Source organism: Lycorma delicatula, chromosome 2 (assembly GCF_047948215.1).
Source record: "Lycorma delicatula isolate Av1 chromosome 2, ASM4794821v1, whole genome shotgun sequence".
Taxonomy (NCBI): domain Eukaryota; kingdom Metazoa; phylum Arthropoda; class Insecta; order Hemiptera; family Fulgoridae; genus Lycorma; species Lycorma delicatula.
In genome coordinates this window covers 230948604-230973233 of record NC_134456.1, presented here as the reverse complement: position 1 = coordinate 230973233, position 24630 = coordinate 230948604, and the positions used below count along the sequence as shown (strand labels likewise).

Here is a 24630-nt window from a genome sequence, read left to right as displayed (position 1 = left end):
TCCAGTCAATGTCACACAGCAAAACATGAACTGTATTTTTTTGTCTTCAGTCATTTGACTGGTTTAATGCAGTTCTCCAAGATTTCCTATCTAGTGCTAATTGTTTCATTTCAGTATACCCCCTACATCCTACATCCCCAACAATTTGTTTTACATACTCCAAACGTGGCCTGCCTACACAATTTTTCCCTTCTACCTGTCCTTCCAATATTAAAGCGACTATTCCAGGATGCCTTAGTATGTGGCCTATAAGTCTGTCTCTTCTTTTAACTATATTTTTCCAAATGCTTCTTTCTTCATCTATTTGCCGCAATACCTCTTCATTTGTCACTTTATCCACCCATCTGATTTTTAACATTCTCCTATAGCACCACATTTCAAAAGCTTCAAATCTTTTCTTCTCAGATACTCCGATTGTCCAAGTTTCACTTCCATATAAAGCGACACTCCAAACATACACTTTCAAAAATCTTTTCCTGACATTTAAATTAATTTTTGATGTAAACAAATTATATTTCTTACTGAAGGCTCGTTTAGCTTGTGCTATACGACATTTTATATCGTTCCTGCTTCGTCCATCTTTAGTAATTTTACTTCCCAAATAACAAAATTCTTCTACCTCCATAATCTTTTCTCCTCCTATTTTTACATTCAGCGGTCCATCTTTGTTATTTCTACTACATTTCATTACTTTTGTTTTGTTCTTGTTTATTTTCATGCGATAGTTCTTGCGTAGGACTTCATCTATGCCGTTCATTGTTTCTTCTAAATCCTTTTTACTCTCGGCTAGAATTACTATATCATCAGCCAAATCGTAGCATCTTTATCTTTTCACCTTGTACTGTTACTCCGAATCTAAATTGTTCTTTAACATCATTAACTGCTAGTTCCATGTAAAGATTAAAAAGTAACGGAGATAGGGAACATCCTTGTCGGGCTCCCTTTCTTATGTTCTTCAATTGTTATTGTTTCTGTTTGGTTCCTGTACATGTTAGCAATTGTTCTTCTATCTCTGTATTTGAACCCTAATTTTTTTAAAATGCTGAACATTTTATTCCACTCTACGTTATCGAAAGCCTTTTCTAGGTCTATAAACGCCAAGTATGTTGGTTTGTTTTTCTTTAATCTTCCTTCTACTATTAATCTGAGGCCTAAAATTGCTTCCCTTGTCCCTATACTTTTCCTGAAACCAAATTGGTCTTCTCCTAACACTTCTTCCACTCTCCTCTCAATTCTTCTGTATAAAATTCTAGTTAAGATTTTTGATGCATGACTAGTTAAACTAATTGTTCTGTATTCTTCACATTTATCTGCCCCTGTTTTCTTTGGTATCATAACTATAACACTTTTTTTGAAGTCTGATGGAAATTCCCCATTTTCATAAATATTACACACCAGTTTGTATAATCTATCAATCGCTTCCTCACCTGCACTGCGCAGTAATTCTACAGGTATTCCGTCTATTCCAGGAGCCTTTCTGCCATTTAAATCTTTTAATGCTCTCTTAAATTCAGATCTCAGTATTGTTTCTCCCATTTCATCCTCCTCAACTTCCTCTTTTTCCTCTATAACACCATTTTCTAATTCATTTCCTCCGTATAACTCTTCAATATATTCCACCCATCTATCGACTTTACCTTTCGTATTATATATTGGTGTACCATCTTTGTTTAACACATTATTAGATTTTAATTTATGTACCCCAAAATTTTCCTTAACTTTCCTGTATGCTCCGTCTATTTTACCAATGTTCATTTCTTTTTCTACTTCTGAACACTTTTCTTTAATCCACTCTTCTTTCACCAGTTTGCACTTCCTGTTTATAGCATTTCTTAATTGCCGATAGTTCCTTTTACTTTCTTCATCACTATCATTCTTATATTTTCTATGTTCATCCATCAGCTGCAATATATCGTCTGAAACCCAAGGTTTTCTACCAGTTCTCTTTATTCCGCCTAAGTTTGCTTCTGCTGATTTAAGAATTTCCTTTTTAACATTCTCCCATTCTTCTACATTTTCTACCTTATCTTTTTTACTCAGACCTCTTGCGATGTCCTCCTCAAAAATCTTCTTTACCTCTTCTTCCTCAAGCTTCTCTAAATTCCACCGATTCATCTGACACCTTTTCTTCAGGTTTTTAAACCCCAATCTACATTTCATTATCACCAAATTATGGTCGCTATCAATGTCTGCTCCAGGGTAAGTTTTGCAGTCAACGAGTTGATTTCTAAATCTTTGCTTAACCATGATATAATCTAATCTGATACCTTCCAGTATCGCCTGGCGTTTTCCAAGTGTATATTCTTCTATTATGATTTTTAAATTGGGTGTTGGCAATTACTAAATTATACTTCGTGCAAAACTCTATAAGTCGCTTCCCTCTTTCATTCCTTTTGCCCAGCTTGTATTCACCCACTATATTTCCTTCCTTGCCTTTTCCAATGCTTGCATTCCAATCTCCAACTATTATTAAATTTTCATCTCCTTTTACGTGTTTAATTGCTTCATCAATCTCTTCGTATACACACTCTACCTCATCATCATCATGGGCGCTTGTAGGCATATAGACGTTAACAATCGTTGTCTGTTTAGGTTTTGATTTTATCCTTATTACAATGATTCTATCGCTATGCGTTTTGAAATACTCCACTCTCCTCCCTATCTTCTTGTTCATCACGAAACCTACTCCTGCCTGCCCATTATTTGACGCTGAGTTAATTACTCTAAAATCACCTGACCAAAAGTCGCCTTCCTCTTCCCACCGAACCTCACTAATTCCTACTATATCCACATTTGTCCTACCCATTTCCCTTTTTAAATTTTCTAGCCTACCAACCTTTTTCAAGCTTCTAACATTCCACGCTCTGACTCGTAGAATGTTATTTTTTAATTTTCTGGTGACCCCTTCCTTAGTAGTCCCCACCCGGAGATCCGAACGGGGGACTATTTTACCTCCGGAATATTTTACCAAGGAAGGCGCCTCCATTATTGCTATGTGAAAATGCAGAGAGCCACATTTTCTTGGAAAAAAAGCAGCTGTAGTTTTCCATTGCTTTCAGCTGCGCAGTACTCAGAGGACTGAGTGATGTTGATACGGCCGTTTAAGTCGTCCTGACTCACGCCCCTAACAACTACTGAAAGAGCTGCTGCCCTCTTTCAGGAATCATTCCTTAGTCTGGCTCTCAACAGATACCTCTCCGATATGGTTGCACCTTCGGTCCAGCTACTCTGTATCCCTGAGCACTCAAGCCCCCTCACCAACGGCAAGGTCTCATGATTCATAGAGGAGGGTTATAAGTATATACAGAATGATTCCAAATTGCATGATAAGTTCTCAGGAGATGATTCTATAACCAAAAATAAGAAAAAAGTTTATTTAAACACAGGTCTGAAAATTGTTTCGGCTTGTGAAACTTTTAGCCTTGCTTTTCTGCTCCCTGTGTAAAATATAACCATATTAAAATTCTTGGAATACAAATCGTTGGAGAAATTTTATGCTTCCTTATGGTTTTTTTCTAAGAAATTGCATAAAAGTGGTCCTAGATAAGGAAGTCCTAGTAAGGTAGAGACCTTACTTAGGTTTTAAGAGAAACATGGTAAAAAATGACAAAGTTTTGTAAGAAATTATACTATTTTAGGTTTGGAATATAATAACTTAAACAAAAATTTCTTGTTAACTTTATAGAAAATTTAATTTGAGAAATTTGATGTAATTAATGTTTATTAAAATGAAACAGAATTTGAGAAGTTCAATATTAATTATAAACAAAACACACAAACTGGATCATAAAAGTGATAAGATTTTTAACAGAACAATTTACAAAAAATGCTAAAGATTATAAAGATAAATTTAAAAAACATCCTTCTAAAACATATAAAAGATTTTTATTTTTTCATAAGTTGGCAATAACAACTGATCAACAATTAAGTTTAGTGTTAGCACTTGAATATTCATTTGAGTGATGTTTGTGCTGTTATTGTTTAGTCAGTCATTCACAATGGGTGTTTATTTATTTCATTTGGAGTGTTTATTTATTTTCACAAAAATTTATTTCATTTGGAGAGTTGACAGACTCTGTTAGTAATTAATGGTAAGGTAACTAAAAATAGATTGGCTGCGCTGTACATGGATACCAGGAAAATTATCCAGATTGAAGAGTACTGGATCGTAAAACATTGAAGCTTTTGAGAGGCGAGTTCGAGAAACAGGTATGTCAAACCATAATGATTCGATGCTGGTTGTAACGTTTTGTAAGAAATGCCTACACTGAAGAAGCAGTATTGAATGTGGTACAAATATCTCCCACCTCAACCACCAGAAGGTTGAAGGTGACGAAGGTCACTTCGTCACAATAAAGTGGCGAAAATTATGGGAGCAATTATATCCATTCCGTACGACACCTGGACAAGAGTTATTACCACTGGATTTTAATAAACATATGAAATTTTGTTGATGGTTCATAAGATCATTGGGGCTCAATGGAGATCAGTATTTGCATTTTTTTGCAAACATCTGATGGAACTCTTAGAAGATATTCCACTTGCAGATGTGGTTATTCAATGATGATTTCATGGTTCACCTGCTCACTACTGTTGTGATGTGATGAATCATTTAAATAACACATTTAGTAAGCAATGGATTGGTTGAAACAGACCAGTAAAATGGACAACTCGATCTCCCGATCTCACATCAGCAGACTTTTTCCTTTGGGGTTGGATGAAGTCATTATTATCATCATTATGATAAGTCATCATTAAGTTATTCCACTTGTATTGGGTCACAAGAAGAATTGAGGCATCATATATTAGAAACTGGAGCTACTATTAGGAATAATAATTATGCTATTAGACGTACCCTGCTGGCATGGATTCACTGAGCTGAATTATGTGTTGAACAGAATGGAGCCACATTGAGCAACTGATTTGAATAAAATGCTGGCAGCTATAATAAGTTTAACAATTTTGATATTTAATCATTTTTATAAAAAAACCAAAAAGTATGTGATTTTTATTTTTTATAATTTATTTTTTATTCATTTTTTCTGTTATTGATAAGTTTTTTATTTATTTTCATTTACATTATGTTCAGACAATAATCAAAATTGTTTTGTTTAAAATCATATCACTTTTCCGATCCAGTTTCTGTGTTAAAGTTGAACTTCTCAAATTTATGTTTAATTTTAATAAACATTATTTACATCAATTTTCTCAGAATTAAATTTTTTACAAAGTTAACTAGAAATTTTTGTTTGTTTAATGGTAAATTAACAAAATTATTTTATTCCAAACTTAAAAAAAGTTTACTTTTAGACAACTGTTTGTGTTTAACCTCAACCTAAGTGAGAGAGATCTGGGACCACTTTTATTTAGTTTCTTAAATAAAAAACCATAAGGAAGCACCAAATTTACCCCTTGATTTGTACATCAAGAATTTTAATACAGTTTAATTTCACAGTGAGAGCAAAAAGCAGGGCTAAATGTTTTGCGAGCCGAAACTTTCTAATGAACCGTTTCCTGACCTATGTTGTATGTAGTTTTAAAAATTTTTTTTTTGCTTTAGAATAATCTCCAGAATGATTGCTGTACAATTTGGAATCATACTTTATGTTCAATTTCATAACCATAATGATTGTAAGTTACCTGACATGTCAGGTACGTTCAAAAATTGGCATAGTCACTTAAAAAAACAATCACTGTTAGGTTTAGTTAGGAAATTGAGGATTGAAGTGCTTTCCTATTGCCTTTTTCAGAGGCATAAATATATACATTTCAGCATGCCAGTCGCTGATATTCAGCCCTGCAAGTTACATCTTCACACTGTTCAGAGAAAGTGGTTATACAATGAGTAAATTGCACAGGAATAAATAGTAATCTGGTTTGTTTTAGCTAATTAAACTGGTTTGTTTTGTTCCATTGTTAGTGGTCACTTGTTTGTTTGTTGTCTTCCTTGTTGTAAACTATTTACTTCCGAGTTTGAATGACAAAGTTATTATGTTTATTAATAGCAAATAACAGTACAGATGTGTGATTTTATAAATGACAGAGAATGTGAATCTACAATGATTATTTGAAGAATTTTAATGGTTATATTTAGCAAATGTCAATTTGGTAAATAATTATTATTTTTAAATTGTGCTTAGATCAGTAAATGTTTTAATTTGTAAACATTACTAAAATTTCTTGCATGTATTATATTTTTAAATTTTTACCTTTTTAGTTCTTCGTTAAAATATTTTAATTTCATGTAAAATTCTGTTCAGAATGCTTTCAGATTTTGGTATGTTTGCAAGTGACTCATTGTTTAACGTGGGTCCTGCTCCGGTACACAAAATTAATCAATTCAAATATTTTGCCAATGGATTTATATACCTTCAAGATATATTGGAGCAGTTAATAATAGCTGAAGGAACTGGTACTGACATTAATAAATTGCCTGTCATGTACATGCAAATGATGCCAGCTCCTTGTTTTGTTAAAGATAAGTACGTGGTTTTTCATAATTGCAGGCACATTTACTTTAGTGATTTAACATTTTTATGTATATATATATAAATTTTACATATACATAAATATACATAAAATAAATGTGTGTCTGAAACTGTATATATTATGCGTTCAGATCATTACTTGATTGAGTCTTAACCTGGGAGCGGTCGACCTATTATTAATTATGTGATTGGTTGTGTGTATAGATTTTATCTAATAGTTGTCTTGAATTGATGTTTATTGAGAAAATAGGTTTTGTAAAAGTTAGAATTCATTTATCTATGTATTTTATTTTAATTTTTAATTGCAATAATGAATACATTTTTTTGATTACATAAAATACATTTTTTACATGATAAAAAAATAAAAAAATGCGTATGCTAAAAAAATTGCTGTCATGGTACAGCTCAAATAATATTTTTAAATATGCTAAGCAAAAAAAATATAAAATTGAAAATGAAAATGCAGTATAAATTGCAAAAAGATTATATGGAAAATATCTTTGACTAAACTGTTTTTATGTAGTACAAAAAGTTCATCCTTGAAATGTAATAACAAAAAATAATTAACATCATAATATACAAAATATGAAAGTGTTGTTTACAAAAATATTTGACAGATTTTATATTATTCATTGCATTCAACACAGATCAGTTTAGTTGATCTAGTCTAGTGTGTTCTTTACAAATAAATTGCTTACATTGGCCACAGTTATGTTGTATGTACCCTTTTTCAGCCTGTCTACAACATCTGTGCCACCCTTAGTCAAATTGTAGAATGAAATTACGTGTGGTTTTTGCGCATCTCCACTGTCCAGGTCTATGGAATCGTCACTGTGCATTATCGAGACTAAAAGTACATTTATATTTTGTTTGGGGACATAAGAAATTAAAAGGCATTTGTTTGTTTCTTTCCTAAATGCAAACATTCTGCTTCCTCTCGATCTTCCTGCATTTTTTGGAGGATAATTTGCAATTCTGAAGGATATTTTGTTTTTCTTATTGTCCCCACTATTGTTGTCTGATTATTAACATATAAATCATTTGCAAGTGGTACCGATGTGAAAAAGTTATCCATAGTTATATTTCTTCCAGTTCTGTCAATTTAGTCATCACTCTTTACAACACTTACTGGATCATTTTCTGTTTCATATGGACTCTGTGGTTGCTTCCTGGTGTAGATCTCCATAATTGAAGTGTAAATTGTTCTATCAACCAGTGCATAGATTTTTATGCTGTATTTGTTGGGCTTATTGGCTATGTACTGTCAAAATTTGCAGCAACCCCTGAATGGTTCTAACATTTCATTGATAGTACAATATTCTCTTAGAGAATAGTTTTCATTACTTTTTTTATAAAATTATCAAATTTCTTATTGGTGCCAAATTATCTTCTTTCAGTCAGTCCTGCGTTTCGTTATCGTCAAATCTTATTGCACGAATAAGGGTGTGGAATATTATTTCAGTCATAACAGCAGAAAAAAATTCTGGTGCAGAACCATCTTATGCCCACATTTCAAATGTATCCGATGATTTGCTTTTTTTATGCCTAACATATATAAAACTCCAAAAATCCCCTAATTTTTTTGTAACCTTTCAAAGGACAATCGATTAGTCTATGACTATATGAAGTGGTCATAAGTGTTGACTTTTCATTTGTAAATTTCACAATTTCATCCAAAGTGTCATCTGGAAAAAATATTTTCCAGCAGTAAACGATTTCTACACAGTTTTTAGCTATTCCTCTAACACCAGGTAATTTTGTAACAATGTTTTGCCTGTGAGTTTTGGTGGCAGGCTGTTCATGATCATACCATCTTGTAACAAGATCTCTTCCTTTATATTCTGATGCAAGAGTTCACAGAACAGGTGGCGGGGGAGGAGGAGGATCGTTGTCAATATTCTTATTACACTCTTCATCTGACTGTTCGGTATCAGAATTATGTTTGCTGTATTCTGACTGTTTATCACTAATACTGTCATTTTCATCAAAGTTAATAACATTTTCTTTCTCTATCTCCTCTAACTAGTCCAAAATCACACTATCTGCCATTATATGTGCCATTTAACACAAGTACACACTTACAGCTAATAAAAATTACAACACACAGAAATATTGTTATTAAGAAAAAGTATAACATGATTGATCAACTGTAAAAGAAATCTAATAAATATAATAACATAATTGGTCGAGTTCAGAGAAAAAATTAACTTCCAAATGATGGATCGGTAGACTAGTGAGAAAATAACTAACACAGCTTCAATATAAATCCACTCACCATCTGGCAACAAGCGAAAGTGGTCACATTGTTGCTAAATGACACTAAAGAGGCATATATGTGAAGCTAGCCCCATACACCAAGAAATAAAAAAAATTCCTTAAACAACTTTTTGTGTTAGATTTTTTCTAACAGGTTGACCGCTCCCAGTTTAAACACCAAAAGTACTATCCTCATACCAACAAAACAGGTGTTGATTGCAATAACCAAGAATTTTGTCCTACAATTCAATTTGCTCAAAGTCCTCTTGATTTACTTAAAAACCAAGAAACAAATTCACAGATTTAATGAAAACATAACATTTTATCTCTCTGCTTTGGTCTGCTTTTGGGAGCAAGGTCAATGAATATACCCTCTCACATCGCAGCCACATTACAGAGGTCTACACACATCCATCTCATTCTAAATAATTAAGTAAATATTTAAGCTAATCTGGGCTTGGTACCAAAACACCTGTCTTGGCGAAGTAAGTACCTAGGCAGGCCCTGAGCCACTCACCTGGGTTACTACTCTATCTATACATCTACAACAGCATCAGATCTCTTCAGCCATCCTCTGCAGGGCTAAGAATGTAAGGAAGCCAGCAACTATGTTCCATTCCCTTTCAGTTTTCCAATTAACTGGCAGCTCAAAACCACAATTGATCCTTGCAAGCTCTCTAGCTTTTTCTTTAGACATCCTGATCCCAATAGTGGAAGATACCTCCTTATGATGATCCCAGTCGCCACACCACCCCATCCAGTAAAGCCCTAGGCTTTACTGGAGGTCATCTTCTAGACCCTCATTACCTGATTACACATTTCAGTCATCAGTACAGCTTCTATCAGGATGGCACTGATGCAAATACCTTGAAAGATTTTTCCATCAATTTTGAAACCCATCAACTAACAAGACATTTTTCAAACTCACCCAAACTAATTAAAAAAACTGATAACCAATAAAAATTTACCAGTTGAGCTATAATAAAATAATCTCATACCCTCAAAAACTGTTTGCAGCTTTGACCTACCATACAAAAGCATCCAAAATTATACCTACAATTCAACTCATGAACATACCAAACATCAACCTGGCAGAAGAGCATCCAAATGGGTCCCTAGCCAACCAGGCTACTATTCTATACTAAACACTCTCTGCAATCCATTCGGGCGCAAAAGCATTTAACATTTTTCAACAATACGCCACTCATTTCTAACTTTCCAGTTAGCCCACAGATCCAGACTCGTACCTATACCCTCAAGCTCCCTAACTACCTTACACCTAAACTCATACTTTGAGCAGATGTACAGCACATGATATGTATCATCTGATAATAAGCATTGAGGACACCGACTCGAGTCAGTTAAGCCAAATCGAGCCAGCATGTCTTGAAATGCGGCATGCCCTGAAAGGAAGTGAGTCACATGCCGGTTCGGGGAGATCTATGAGGCAACTCCCAACACCCTTATAAAAGAGAGGAGTGTATACTGCCAATCTGCCATCTCATCCCACCAATCCTGCCAAATACCAAAACCTTTCTGCTCCATTTCCCGAATACACTGCACGATCAGTTCACCTGACTTTTTTGCAGCATAGCATAATTGATGTTCCGACTCAAGAACGTCAATCGGTTTAATACCCACAATAACTAGAACTGCCTCACGTGAAATTGTTGTATAGGCCCTGTTGCAATAAGTAACAGGAGATAATGGGCCCTCAGAATATTGTGGCACCTTTTACACCTCATTCTGTTTGCCCAAACAGGTGCTATGTAAAGCACAGTTTTTTTGCACACACCTTTATACAAAATTTTCATTGTTTTAAAAGTTAGACATTGGGATGGACCACCCTACGAATGCCAAAGAAGGCATCACACACCTTCTTAGTGACATTCTGTAAGTACTTCCTGAATCTAAAATTCTCATCAAGAAGTACACCCAAATACTTTTGCAACAAGACATAATGAATAGGATGGCCGGTCATTGAAACATGTGCTCGCCACGTAGCGGCCAAACGGTCCTTTAACAGCATCATGGTGGTCTTTTCAGGGCTAAATACCGTTTTGTGTTGTTTGCTCCACATCTCTTACTCCACATGCTTTAGCTGTGTTGAATTCGATCTTGTTTGTGATTCTCCTTTGACCAGCAGAAAATCATCTTTGCAAAAGCATTGACATGACATCCGCTGGGCAACCTCAAACTTCATGAGAGTCAAACTCAACAGCAGTGGACGCTTAGACAGTAGTGGAATGTCTAAGTAATTTTAAAATCTATGACCTCATTTTGATAAACTGTAAAATGACCAACTGTAAACAAAAATGTATTAGAAAATTTTTCATTGGCTATAACTTTTAAGAAAAGTACAGTATTTCTGAACCCATGTTTATATGAACCTTTTTTATTATTTTAATCAAAGGAATGTGTAAGTAAACCTTTAAAGATTCTTAGAAAATTTTGTATAACTAAAACTTGGACCCTGTATTTATTAACAAACCATTCTTGAAAGTAATAGTTACCCACGTATGTTGAATACTGATTGAAAAATATTTCATTTATTGTACAGTCTAGATCTTTTATTTGATATATTCATGTCATAAAAGCGGAGTTTCTCTTTAAGGGAATTTTTATGATAATTGATATGATTATTGATTTTCTTATTTAGTACATTATCTTGCTTACATTTATAAAGGTAATGCATATACAGCACCTTATTTTTCTCCTGCCTTTATGGTTGAACATTTCCAGTGTTCCATCACCTTAACCTTAAGTTAACCCTTCAAAGCATTTTGATGTACCGAGTATATTCATAATTTTGTCCCCTTATTGCAACATCCCATCATATGCTGCGCGACAATTGAGTAAACTATTAGAAACTGTACTGTTTTTAGCTGCATAAAAAATTAAACAAAAAATATTTTACACTATATTTTTTCCATGTACCAGTTGTTAAACTCGTAATATGTTAGGTATTTTCATATTCAAGTGGAGTGACAAGTAAATTGTCACACTGATTTCTACTTACCATAATATTGAAATGAAACAGCACACATCAGAGTCCAACAAAACAATACAACTATGGGAGGTTTTGGACCTATGTGACCAAATGCTCCAGAATTACTCAATAGAAAGAAAACACGAGACCAAATGGAATGAAAAGTTTTTTAAAAGGTTAATAAATATAGCTGTGTTAAATTCATATATAATTTGGAAGCAAACATATCCAAAAGTTGACCATTTGTCATTTAGATACCCTGGTGAGTGAGCTATTCACAAGTTTAAAGTTAAGGGCAGCAAACCAGTACACGGTCACCCATCAATTGAGCCCGGCCTGCAGTACTGGCTGAAAGACATTTTACTGAAAATAGAGGATGATTCAAAGAAACGGAAATGTTGAAAGTTGTGTTGGTAGCCGTGGGCAATTGGTACCACTTGATAAGTGGCGCCAGCATCTCTAACCTAACCTGCCATTTAGTTGTCATGGATCCTTGGAGTGGTGCGCAACGTGCATTTGCTATCAAAGCGTTTTACAAAAACAATGACAGTGTGGAGGGAGCGTGTAGAGAATTTTGCCGTCATTTTAATCTGGGATGGGACGACCGTGTTCCATCATCACATGCAATTAAAACATGGATATCTAATTCTGAGGAAACCGCTTCGGTAATGAAAAGGAAAAACCTCCAGGCTGTGAGCGAACTGTCCGTACACCACAGAATGTTCAAGCTTTACAAGATGCTGTCACACGAAGTTCACATCGGTCAATCCGTCGTCTCTCAGCATCTTTACAATTGCATAATTCAAGTGTTCGAAGAATGTTAGTGAAGGACTTGCAATTCCATCCGTACAAGTTGCAGATCGTCCAGGAACTGTAACCGAACGATGCAGTTGTGCGAGCACAATTCTGTAATGTAATGCTTCAGAAGATAAACGATAACGAAAAGTTTGTTCACGAACTGTGGATGTCAGACGAAGCGCATTTCCACCTCAGTGGATTTGTTAACAAGCAAAATTTCAGATACCGGGCACAAGAAAATCCTACGCAGCTACACCAGCGTCAGTTGCACAGCCAGAAAGTGACCGTGTGGTGTGCTATGTCACCTTACGGTGTTATAAGCCCTTATTTTTTTGAGGATGACAACAGTCTTGCGATTACAGTGAGTTCGGCTCGTTACGTAGCCATGCTTGAAACCTTTGTTGTGGAACAACAAAAGAGATTTCCACCGATTCTTAAAACAGCCTGGTTTCAACAAGACGGAGCAACGTCACATACTGCACGAATATCGATGGCATCTGTACGTCGATTGTGTGGACAACGTGTCATTTCACGAAATGGTGACATTAGATGGCCTCCCAGATCGCCTGATCTCTCAGCTTGCGATTACTTTTTGTGGGGTCACCTTAAAAGCAAAGTGTTCCACAGTAGACCTGCTAAAACGGAAGAACTGAAGGCAAAGAGCCTAGAAGCAATTGCGGGGATTCCAGTTGAGATGTTACGTCAAACCATGAACAATTTAACGAAGAGACTTCGTGAGTGTTTACGTAGAAGAGGAGGTCACCTGCAAGAGATGTCATCTTTAAAAAATAAACTATAATGTACGTATCCTGAAATGGCAACATTTGAACAATTACATGAAATAAAATTAATTTTCTAAAAAATTTGTTCATTAACGTTATTTAATTTTTAAAATTTCCCTTTTCTTTGAATCACCCCATCTTTTCGCTATCTGGCAAAAAGGCAAGGTCCAAAGAAGGTGTGTTGTGTGCTCCAAACAAGGTAAAAGGAGAGAGACAGTTAACTAGTGCCCAGTTTACGAGGCTGGCCTGTGCATAAATGCAAAAATGTTTAAAATTTACCAGACTAAAATCTATCTTTAGTGATAAGTACACTAGTTATATACAAATTGCATGACAGATAAATCATTCTGTAGTATTATGAAAACATTATTAATAATTAGAAAGTTTCATTAACAAAATGTTAGTTATAAATTATAAAAAATGTCGTAACAATAATACATACAAATAAATGAAACATTTTTGAAAAAAGTCACTCATATAAGAGTATGACTTATGTAGAATATGTCACGTTGAATGGTTAATTAACTTATGCAAAATTAGGATTTAGGTATATTTAAGTTTGTTAGTCAGTAAATGTCAGTGTTGTTTTAAATATATTCATGAAACAAAAGGAAAGAAAGGCTTATTGAGCCTTTTGGAAGAAAAATAAAATGCACATAAAAAACATTTAGATAAAAAATGAAGCAGCATACATGTGGAAATCACCTGAGGATTCAAAACTGCATGGCAACACTTTAGGAACTGATTTTTGACATTAATATAAGCAAAGTTCCTGTAAATATATGTCTAGAAACTCCTTATTATTTAGTAGAGGACAGCAGCATATTTTGCTCTTCTTTCTCCAACAAGGATAAAATGAAGCCGTATTTAAAATATTAGGATCTAAATTAAGGGGCAAATTTGGAGGTTCTATATTTTTGACTTATTTAATTTAATGAACAAGTAACAGAACTATGTACTTGGCAAGTTTTTGAGAAAATTATTCAAAGCCAAAAAATGAAAAAAAAATTAAAGAGAATTAAATTCTGAGAAAATAGAGAACAAATAGAACTATCAGAAAAATTGTTAACGCAGATTAAATTAAGCCAGCAGGTTTTATAAATGGTTTTGTTACAGTTTTTTTAAAAAACAGTTAATCTGCTATTATGTGTAATAGGAGACAATATGAATTTGAATGAGTTTGGATATTTGATAGTTTTGCTGATATCTGATATGCTGAAGTTATGGTAAGGTAAATAATAATAGAATATACGGTTATGATCGAGAATACTGTGACAAATATCCAGATCAAAAAATATCAAACTGTAAAACATTTAAAACTTTAGAGACATTTTAGAGAACAGGTATACTGCTGGTCAGTATAAACTTATAGCTGCCTATAAGTTTAAACCCCCCAAACCTAAACTAATAGCTGCTGGTCATCATTTATTTGCAAGACAAGCAAATATTGAATAATAAATACAATTATCCACCACAAAGATCAGAAGGTTGTCATGTCATTTAAATGTTTAACAAATGTAGAATTTGTTGTGCATTACAGGAGCAACCTATTTCATATACTGCATGTCACAAGACATGAAATAGCACCACTAAATTGTAATGATGGACAAAAATCTGTTGATGGTTGATTTAAAAATAAATACATTATCCCAACTTCCTTAGTGGTATTCAGTTTACTGATTAATCATAATTTATAACGAATGAAATTCTTTGTCTTCAAACAAAAAAATCGAGAGACTACCAGAGAAAAATCAACATGAGACTACCAAAACGCATTAAAAAATACAAGGTGTGTTTTTTTCATATACATAAGATCATTTTGAAATTGCCACCAACTGAAGTGGGATCAATTGCTGCTGCAGTGCATAATCCTGCCAACTGTGAGATTTTCACTCTGTTGTACTTTTTTCTTTTTCAACAAAAGTAACTGCTATTGAAATTCAAAGGTAAAAAGGTAGAACATTAGCAAGAACATAAATTAGGTAGAACATAAAGCAATGAACATTTTTCGAAGTTTATGAGCCAAACATTGTGAGGGAGAGTAAAGTTAAGCAATGGTGCAGTTTGTTTATGGAAGGGCGAACAAAGTTCATGATGAATAGTGTAGCAGTTGCCAACGCTAATGATAGATATCAGTAGAAGAGCTTAAATATGCAAGTTCATGAGAATCGATGATGTACGATTAAACATTTTCTTATTTTCACACAGTGTAATTAATAACATTTTGTCACAAAAAAAGTGTACAGAAGAAATTACGAATATAAACAAGCAGGACATCTAGCTTCAACTTTTGGATTACAATCTAAGTCATTTTAAAGGATTAGTTAAATATCACTGTTGGTTCTGAGTGAATATCACTTCACCTCAATCATTGGTTTTGTGTAGCAATAATTTATACGACAAATTAACTGTGTATTGAGGCTTTGCAACATTTTGTGTAATATTGGTCAAATGATGCGATAATGCAGCAGCGTTTTTTATGCATCTTGCCATTATCAACTGACAATTTAAGTTCAATTCCTATTGTTTGAACAATTTGTCTATATGTATTTCACTTTCTTTCTAAAGCAATGAACAATTATTTTGTAGACTAGGATATCAGTACAAACCAGGTTTTAATATGAAGATTGGTATTTAATTGGCAATTTGATTGTATGCTGTATTTGTTGATGTTAGTTGTATTTGCTGTCATTTTGATGATAGATTATTTTAAAGAGCTTACATGCAATTTTTTATCCTACATATTCAGAAATATATCACATCCTTTGAACCAGAATTCTGTGTTACTGTCTTATGTAGTGTTAATAAGAACAGTCTAAAGAGAGAAGTCCAACAGAAAGTTAAAATAATTTGTGAACTAGAGAATGATGTGATCATTTGAAGAGTAAAGATCAGTATAAATCGTGTTTATATCGTGTTTGAATTATGCATTGCTGTGACTACTAGGACATAATGTTTGATCAGAATGGTCCTCCTAAGAACATACTTCTTTTAATTTATACAGTTTTATGGTTTGTACCTATGATAAATGAAAATTATGATCCTGTAAAATTTTGTAATAAGTATTGTTTTTATTAGGCAGTTTTATTCAAATATATAAAATACTGCTAAAGTGTTGATTATGGAAAAAATAAATGACTAACAAACATATGCAACAAATTATTAGGATTTTTGTAGTATATATTCTTCTTCTTTCATCAAATTTAGGCTGTGCGATGATGCAATGCCTATTTGGCATTGAACCGCAAGCAGTTCAATGTGAAAAACTTGAACCGAAGCATTTCACAAACTTTACTAGATACTTGTAGATGAGAAAGATGTGCTTATGAATTTTGATTGCTAAAAAATTTAATTCTTACTACCTAAGATACCAGATTGGTTATCTTACTATATAGGCAACTAACTTCACTGTGAATCCAAGTGGATTTAAAGAAAAAACTTTTCTATGTGTACTGCAAAAGCTGTAATCAAATAACCTTTGTTCTTACAAGAAAAACCAATAATTCTTACCATAAATTCTTCTATACAGGTGGGTTGTGGGACAAACAAGATTTAAAGTATGCGTTTTTTGTCTTTTGTTGCCTACAATGTGGAAAAAAATCATGGTAGTATTTGCTGTTGTGAGGCATTCTTTTATTATCCCAACAGAGGTTTACAGACATTTGAAATGTGATCAGGAAGATAAGTAAAATGGAAAATCCTGAATCACATTTCACAACATTCGAGGTACTCATCAGAATTTGAAAAGTACTAACACAAGACAGGAAGAAATTTTCTGATATTTTTCTAAAACAAATTGCTTTCTGGCACTTCCCATTTAAAAATCAAATTTCATAACTATTAAACAAACATCAGAAAAAGTTCAAGATGAAGTTTTTTACAGCTGCATTTTCAATCACCCATTAACTGTAAAAAAAAAAGAAATGCCTATGTTTGAAACAAAATAAGATCTTGTTTTTGGCTAAAAGATGAAATTGGCAGAGGTTCATGGCATCAACCAATCAAGAAAACAAAAACTTACTTTTAAAAATAAAAGATTTTAATTTTCTATTAAATTTATAAGATCTTATTAAATAATTTTCTTACTCTTTTTTTAAAATAAATCAAACAACTAACTAAAATTGGCGCTGTGAAATCTTACTGTAAAAAATAAACAATAATATTAATTAAGATTGTGTAGTAGTTCGTAACACACCGTGTTAAAAAATAACTATCCAGTTATTTTGGAAAATAAAAACCTTTTTCTAAATTTACAAAAAATAAATTACTTAATTATCTTTTACAATATTTCAGTGACAGATTTTTTTTTTTTTTGGCGTTTCTTGTTAATAGCTAGGGGTTTTGCATTGGGACTCCTCAATTAATGTGTATGCATTTTCAGCTATTTGAGAAAACGATGCATTGAAAACTTAATTTCCCTGTTCCTTGAATTTATGTGTGGGTCTTTCAAAGCAACTTTTGCTTTAGTTGACTTATTTCAGTTATTGTTCTTTCTTTTACGTAATATGTACATTTTCAGAATTTTATTTATTTTTGGTAGTTTAGAAAGGCTTAATCTTTGTAGAATTTGACTTCAGTTTCAAAAAAGTATTACATGCTAATTTTATCAGTAACATTTTGATTCCTGTTATTTATGTTCAGATTATAAAATATTTGTGTGCATCTATTTTTTTACAGATTCTTAGAAACATTTCTACCATATCTATCAATATGTATAATAATGTGTTGGATGTATGAATTTGCAATGATTGTAAAATTTATTGTCGATGCAAAAAACAGATACATGAAAATATCATTGTATCATTTGTGTGTGAACAATGATCTACAATGGATTGCTTGGTTTATTGATTGTATAGTACCATTATGGTGTACATCAGCAGCTTTAACTATTATTCTTAAAGTAAGTATATAATTAGATAATCATTTTTAATTTAAAAGTCATCGCCTAATTACCTGTATGTATATATAGGTAATTAGGTCAGTACACACACACACACACACACACACACACACACACACACACACACACACACACACACACACACACACACACACACACACACACACACACACACACACACACACACACACACACACACACACACACACACACACACACACACACACACACACACACACACACACACACACACACACACACACACACACTGCACGCATGCATGCATGCATATACGTTTTCTTTTGTGGATCAATGCAAAAGTTACACTGCCTTAAAAACATAGGTTTTAGATTATATTTTATGTGACAACACTTTTTAAACTGTACAACCATGATTGAAACTATAACGGTTCATATATAACTATAACAAATCAATTGGTAGAATGTCCACTGATTTTGTTCAACTGTTATAGTAATATATGTGTGCAACATTATGTATATAAATAATTATATAAAAAGCCATTATTCTGCCAACTGATATTTCAAAGTGTTTCAATCATGGTGGTACTGTTTTAAAAATTAAGGTGTTTCCACATATAATGTAAAACCTATGTTTTTAAGGCAGTGTAAATTCTTCAGAACAGAAAGTGATTACAGTAATTTTTTTATTTATATTCTTTCTTAACAGCTGTTTTATGATTATAACATATGTAAAGCATCTGAAGAAAAAGAAGCAATGATTAGAATTTGTTTGAGAGTAACAATGTTTGTATAAAATTTAATGATAACAGTCTGAGGTGGAACGGTAGGGCTGGATATTGCCTGCAAATATTGCCAGTTTTTGTGAAACTGTACGATGATGTGCAGTAGTGAACATTATGTGTTTAATCTTCACTTTTCCAAGCAAACCTGCCATAGTGTTTGTTATTCATGAAAGTGGTTTTGCTAATATTAAGAATTAGAATTAACAAGAATCTGTAGTTACAGTTCAATGTGCATTCAGTGGAAAGTTTAATTGTTATCCTCTAAGTAACAGTAAACTCATCAATGGCATAATCAGTTTGAAACAACCAGATGTCTGTATAATAGAGTAAATGTCTGTGTAAAGAAAAGAGTACAGGATGATTGAGGATTTGTGTAAAAACTGTTGAATGTGTCAGGGGTTTTTCCTGCATAGTTTTAGAAAGATCAGTTAGGAAGGCTGGCGATGAACTAGCAATTGCTGGTGATGACAGTGTGGAATGTTTTAAGGAAATTCATCCATAAGTATAAAACTTTTACAAGTTTTGAAGTCTACTGACTACGCTGTGCATGTCGACTTTGCTATCAAAATGTTGTAGGAAGAGATTATGAATTTCTTGATTGTATTGTGTTTAGTGATGAGTTAACATTTTATCTTAATGGAAAAGTTAACACATACGGGGTATCTGAAAAAAATTTTACCCTTTTCTTTATTTTTTTTCTAGTTGTCTATTGTATGGAGAGAGGTGTAAGTTACACTGATTGCTATTAGATACTCCAAGTTTTGATTGAAATATCTGCTGTGTATTTACTTCAGTGTACATTACTTTTACATTATATACTATTGTACTGTATTTTACTACGGTATATACTTTACTTGCATAATACTTAATATACATTGTATAGTATATATTACTACTGTGTATACTACTTCAGTGTAGGCATGTTGGGATTCCTGGAAAATAATGATTTTGAGGACAGGATAGTTTTCAGTGATGAGGCAACTTTCCATATCTACAGCAAAATCAACAGGCATAATGTTTCAATCTCGGGTTCAGAATATCCTTGGCATGTCAGAGATTCTCCAAAGTTAACATTTTTGTTGCCATATGCAGAAAGAAGCTTTATGGGCCATTTTTCTTTGCAGAAAGAACTGTAAAGGGACACTCCTACCTTAACGTGCTCCAGATTTGGTTGGTGCCACAACTTGAAGAGGACTCCCAAGATTTCATTTTCCAACAGAATGAAGCTCCAACCCACTTGCATAATGATGGGAGAGGATATCTGAATGAATATCTCACACAGCGTTGGATAGGTCACACTGGTCCTGATGATGAAGTGTTGGTCCCCTAGGTCTCCAGACATGATGACATGCAACATCTTTTTGTGGGGCTTTGTTAAAGACAGTCTTTATCCTACCATTGCCTTGAAATCTGATGGAGCTGTGAGAGTGGATCACAGAAGCCTTTGCTGCTGTTACAAGAAACATGTAAATTCAAGTATGGAACGAAATGGATTATCAACTGGATATCTGCCGTGTCATGAAGGGTGCCCATATTGAATCTTTGTAAGGTAGGAAAAAATTGTATCGATTACCTTACTTTTGGTATATAAAGGATTCTAATATCACATCAGGGAAGCCAATGTTTTTTTTTTTATTTAAAAGTGTACATTCTTTTTTGAACACCTGTATAATATTCATATCTGGAGGTCAAAGAATCCCCTTGAGTTATTACAATATGAAAGGGGATCCCCAAAATTAAATGTTTTCTGTGCAATAGCCTGAATGCAAGTTTCACTAGCTGTTTTGCAGAAGCAAGTGTAATAGGAGTTGCTTACTTGGATATGCAGCATACGTAATAATTTCCTTTCCTCAGCTGAAAGATGGACCAGAGAATTTTATTTGGCAACAAGGGTGTGCACTTCCTCACTATGACAACTCTGTATCAGATTGGTTGAATAATATTTTCACCAACTGCTGGATCAGTCAGCTTGGACTCTATGAAAGAGCTTGTTTGGAGTTGCTTCCAAGGCCACCTAATCGCACCCATGTGATTTCTTTCTTTGGAGGTTTTATAAAAGATTTTGTGTATGTGCCTTCACTACTTACCTATTCATAGAACGTAAGGAATGTTATATTTCCAAACAGGATGGTCTTACTTTGGAACGTATGCGGGAAATTGAAGACCAGGGTTTTTGACAGGCCAGGTGGGATGACTTCCCTGTTGGTCATTACACGCATGTCATATTTCCAATTACATTTGATTTGCGCATGGTTAAGTGGATTTTCCCCAGTTGGTATATTGTAATTCCTTTCTGGGCATGGTGCTTTTCGAGAGAGATTGGCTAGGTTTTGTTTAGTACATTCAGGTCTACATCCAGATTTAATGGTTGATGACACGGTGGTCCATGTCCTTTATTATGTCTGTCCCTCGTATGAGGCTGAACGTACCAGGGTAGTTAGGAGAACTTGAGAGAGTAAACTCCTTTCTGGATCTCAGAGTTAATTTGAAGGTCCGTGCGGAATAGTTGATAGTGGCTGGTTTCCTCTGGTACCTTGCATTACGTAGATTAGCTGAAGGTGTTTAAATGGAGTAGGATCCCAGATGGCTAGGGTTTCAGCCGAGGCTTTTGATTGACCGGGAATAGGTGTTTTGGCAACAAGTCTCAGTTAATTCTAAACGGTTAAAAAAGTCTAAAGTTGAAGTCAAGTGGCAGAGCTGCTGTCAGCAGGAAGTGACTGCGCTACCAAGGGCATGGTTGTCCATGCAGCAGTGAGGCGTGGCATGGTCTTGACGAGAGCAGTCTTAGAATGTGATTAAATGTCAGTGGTTAATTTAGAGCAATAGTTGTTAGAGTTGGATGGCAGAATCGCCGTCGGTGGGAGGTGACTGTGCTACTGAGGGCATAGTAGTCCATGCAGCCATGAGGCACTGGCTTGCCGAGGGTGGTCTTCAGGTGTGATGTTAATAGTGGGTGTTGGGATGTAGGTCTGAATTTCATAGTTTCATATAATACATTTTTAATAGTATGAGTTTAACATTATATTGACTCATTACTTAGACAATAGTTAAGGCATTTACAGTCATAGGCGTTGGTAGTAAAATTGGACTAGGTACGGGGGTTCATGCTTCCGCGAACTTGGTTGTCTAGTTCATAGGGTGATATTGTAGTTAAAGAAGACTGAAGATGTCCAAATGAAGCTTAAAGCGAAGGCGTTGGCTAAGATAATAATTTTTACCTATGGGGTTGGGATGATCTACCCAGTTAGAGGCACAGGATTGAAGCAGTCCTCGTTTCCGTTTCAGACATGCTAGTTCAAGTATAGAAGGAACTTTCCTTTTAGTTGGAAATATGCTGCTTGCTGAATGGTGCTCACATTGAACATTTGTAGGGAAGAACTGTAAGATTTAATCTTTCACTTTTTTTTATTCATTGCTGTAAGTCAAAGTTGAAAAGGCTGATATTAGTTTTTTGTACATCCTGTATAATTAATGTTTTGTGTTTGAAAGAAGGAATAAGTTTCTTAGATAATAAAGTATTAACCCACCAGGTTGGTCTAGTGGTGAACACATCTTCACAAATTAGTTAGAGTTCTAAGATTCAAATCCTAGTAAAGGCAGTTACTTTTATACGGATTTGAATACTGACTGTGGATACTGGTGTTCTTCGGTGGTTGGGTTTCAATTAACCACACACACATCAGAAACGGTCGACCTGAGACTGTACAAGGCTACACTTCATTTACACTCGCACATATCATCCTCTGACGTAATACCTGATGGTTCTTCTGGAGGCTAAACAGAAAAAAGGTAATGAAGTATTAAATCAGATAGAGTACTGCTAGTATGGTAAGATCATGTTTAAAACATATGTATTATTATTATCTATTTCACAAATTATTTTACTTAAGATAAGTAATAAATCAAGTTCTCTGGTTTTTCAACTGGCTTTGCCAGATTGAAAATTATGAGTAAAACTTTTTAATTTGCTTTATATATTATTTAATTAGCCTTATTTAATTTTCAGTTTTTTAAATTAACATCTTTTTTTGCAGTTTGGTAAAATATTTGAAAATTCAGACATTTTTATTATCTTCTTTTGTTTGGCATTTTATTGCATTAGTTTTGTATGTCTGGCATTTTTGTTTTCTTCATTCTTTTCAACAAGTGTGGCTTCTATTTATGCTGGGATGTTTTTTTTCATCTTATATTTTCCTTTCCTATTTACAACCAGAGAATATGGAGATGATTATTCGCTTTTATGGAGATCTTTAATGGTAATATGATTTATTACTTTTTAATTAAGATTTGACCTTTGTACTTGTATAATGTAATTATTAAATGGCAGCTGTTAATTCTGGCTGTAACAAGACAAGTTTTTTATTGCGTGAATGCAATAAAAAAAGAATAAATGAATGTGAATGGTTTTATTTTCTAAGTGAATTAATTAATTAGTAAATTTATCATATATGATATATTGTTAATATTTTATTCTGATTCTTTTTCTTTGCATTACTAATTTTATGTCAAAAAAAAACAGTAACATTTAATTATTCATTGTATTCTAATTCTTTAATTATGACTCAATCTACTTTAAAAAGATTAATTAGTAGTTAGATATTATTGCAAGTTAAATGACATATAACTTGTCATTTCAAACATTCAGTAGAACTATTCATTTTTCCTCATTTCATTTATTAAACTTTTATTTACTATTAAAGGTTTATTTATCATTAACTTTACTATTAAAATCAATAAGCGATGAGACTAAAAAAAAAATTCAACCATCCTTTTCAATCATATAAAACGAATGCTATCACAGTTAAATTGTGAATTTTCATAATATGAGAAAGAGATCTTACATAAACTAGAATTTCATGCTATATTATTTATTGGGTGCAATAACGTGACATGTTCATTATTTCTCATGCAGTTTATGTTCAACTTTCTGAATGACCTGAACTCATTTTCAAGTCTTGTTTAAATCTGAAATTAAATTTAACTTGTTTATAAAAAAATTAAAAATAATTTTTTGCGCAGCTTGGGTGTGTACCAGTTTAGCCATTTTAGAGCAGCCAGCAATATTGGTATCAAATTCTAAATTTTTATTATGTCTACCTTGCAATCAGTAAGAGCAGAACATGAAAAATCCTGCTTATATTTGAATCTCCCTTGATATTAATTAAAGAGCCATCTGATTAATGTCATGTAATAGATTTTATTACCTATCAAAATATTCATTTAAAAAAGCAATTTTTTTTTCTTTTAGATTAGTTATTTATTTTATTTTAAATATTTGTTTTGTTGGCAATATACAGGTGATTCAAAGAAACAGGAAATTTAAAAAATTAAATAACGTTAATGAAAAATTTTTTTTAGAAAATTAATTTTATTTCATGTAATTGTACAAATGTCGCCATTTTAGGATACATACATTTTAGTTCAATTTTTAAAGATGACATCTTCCAGATGACCTTCTCTTCTACGTAAACACTCACGAAGTCTCTTCGATAAATTGTTCATGGTTTGACGTAACATCTCAACTGGAATTTCCGCAATTGCTTCTCTGATCTTTGCCTTCAGTTCTTCCGTTGTAGCAGGTCTACTGTGGAACACATTGCTTTTAAGGTGACCCCACAAAAAGTAATCGCAAGCTGAGAGATCAGGCGATCTGG

The 24630-nt window shown here is 33.4% G+C and overlaps 1 protein-coding gene across 1 annotated transcript in view; it reads left to right on the top strand.

The window, feature by feature from the left end:
• The window catches only part of LOC142320086 (ATP-binding cassette sub-family A member 2-like), a 31225-nt gene extending 12238 nt beyond the window's left edge, over window positions 1-18987 (top strand). Inside the window, exons 3-5 of the mRNA XM_075357761.1 lie at window positions 6261-6482; window positions 17991-18213; window positions 18901-18987. Of these exons, the coding sequence (XP_075213876.1) occupies window positions 6261-6482; window positions 17991-18213; window positions 18901-18987 (532 nt within the window). The remainder of the gene's footprint in view (window positions 1-6260; window positions 6483-17990; window positions 18214-18900) is intronic.
• Window positions 18988-24630: the final 5643 nt, after the last annotated feature.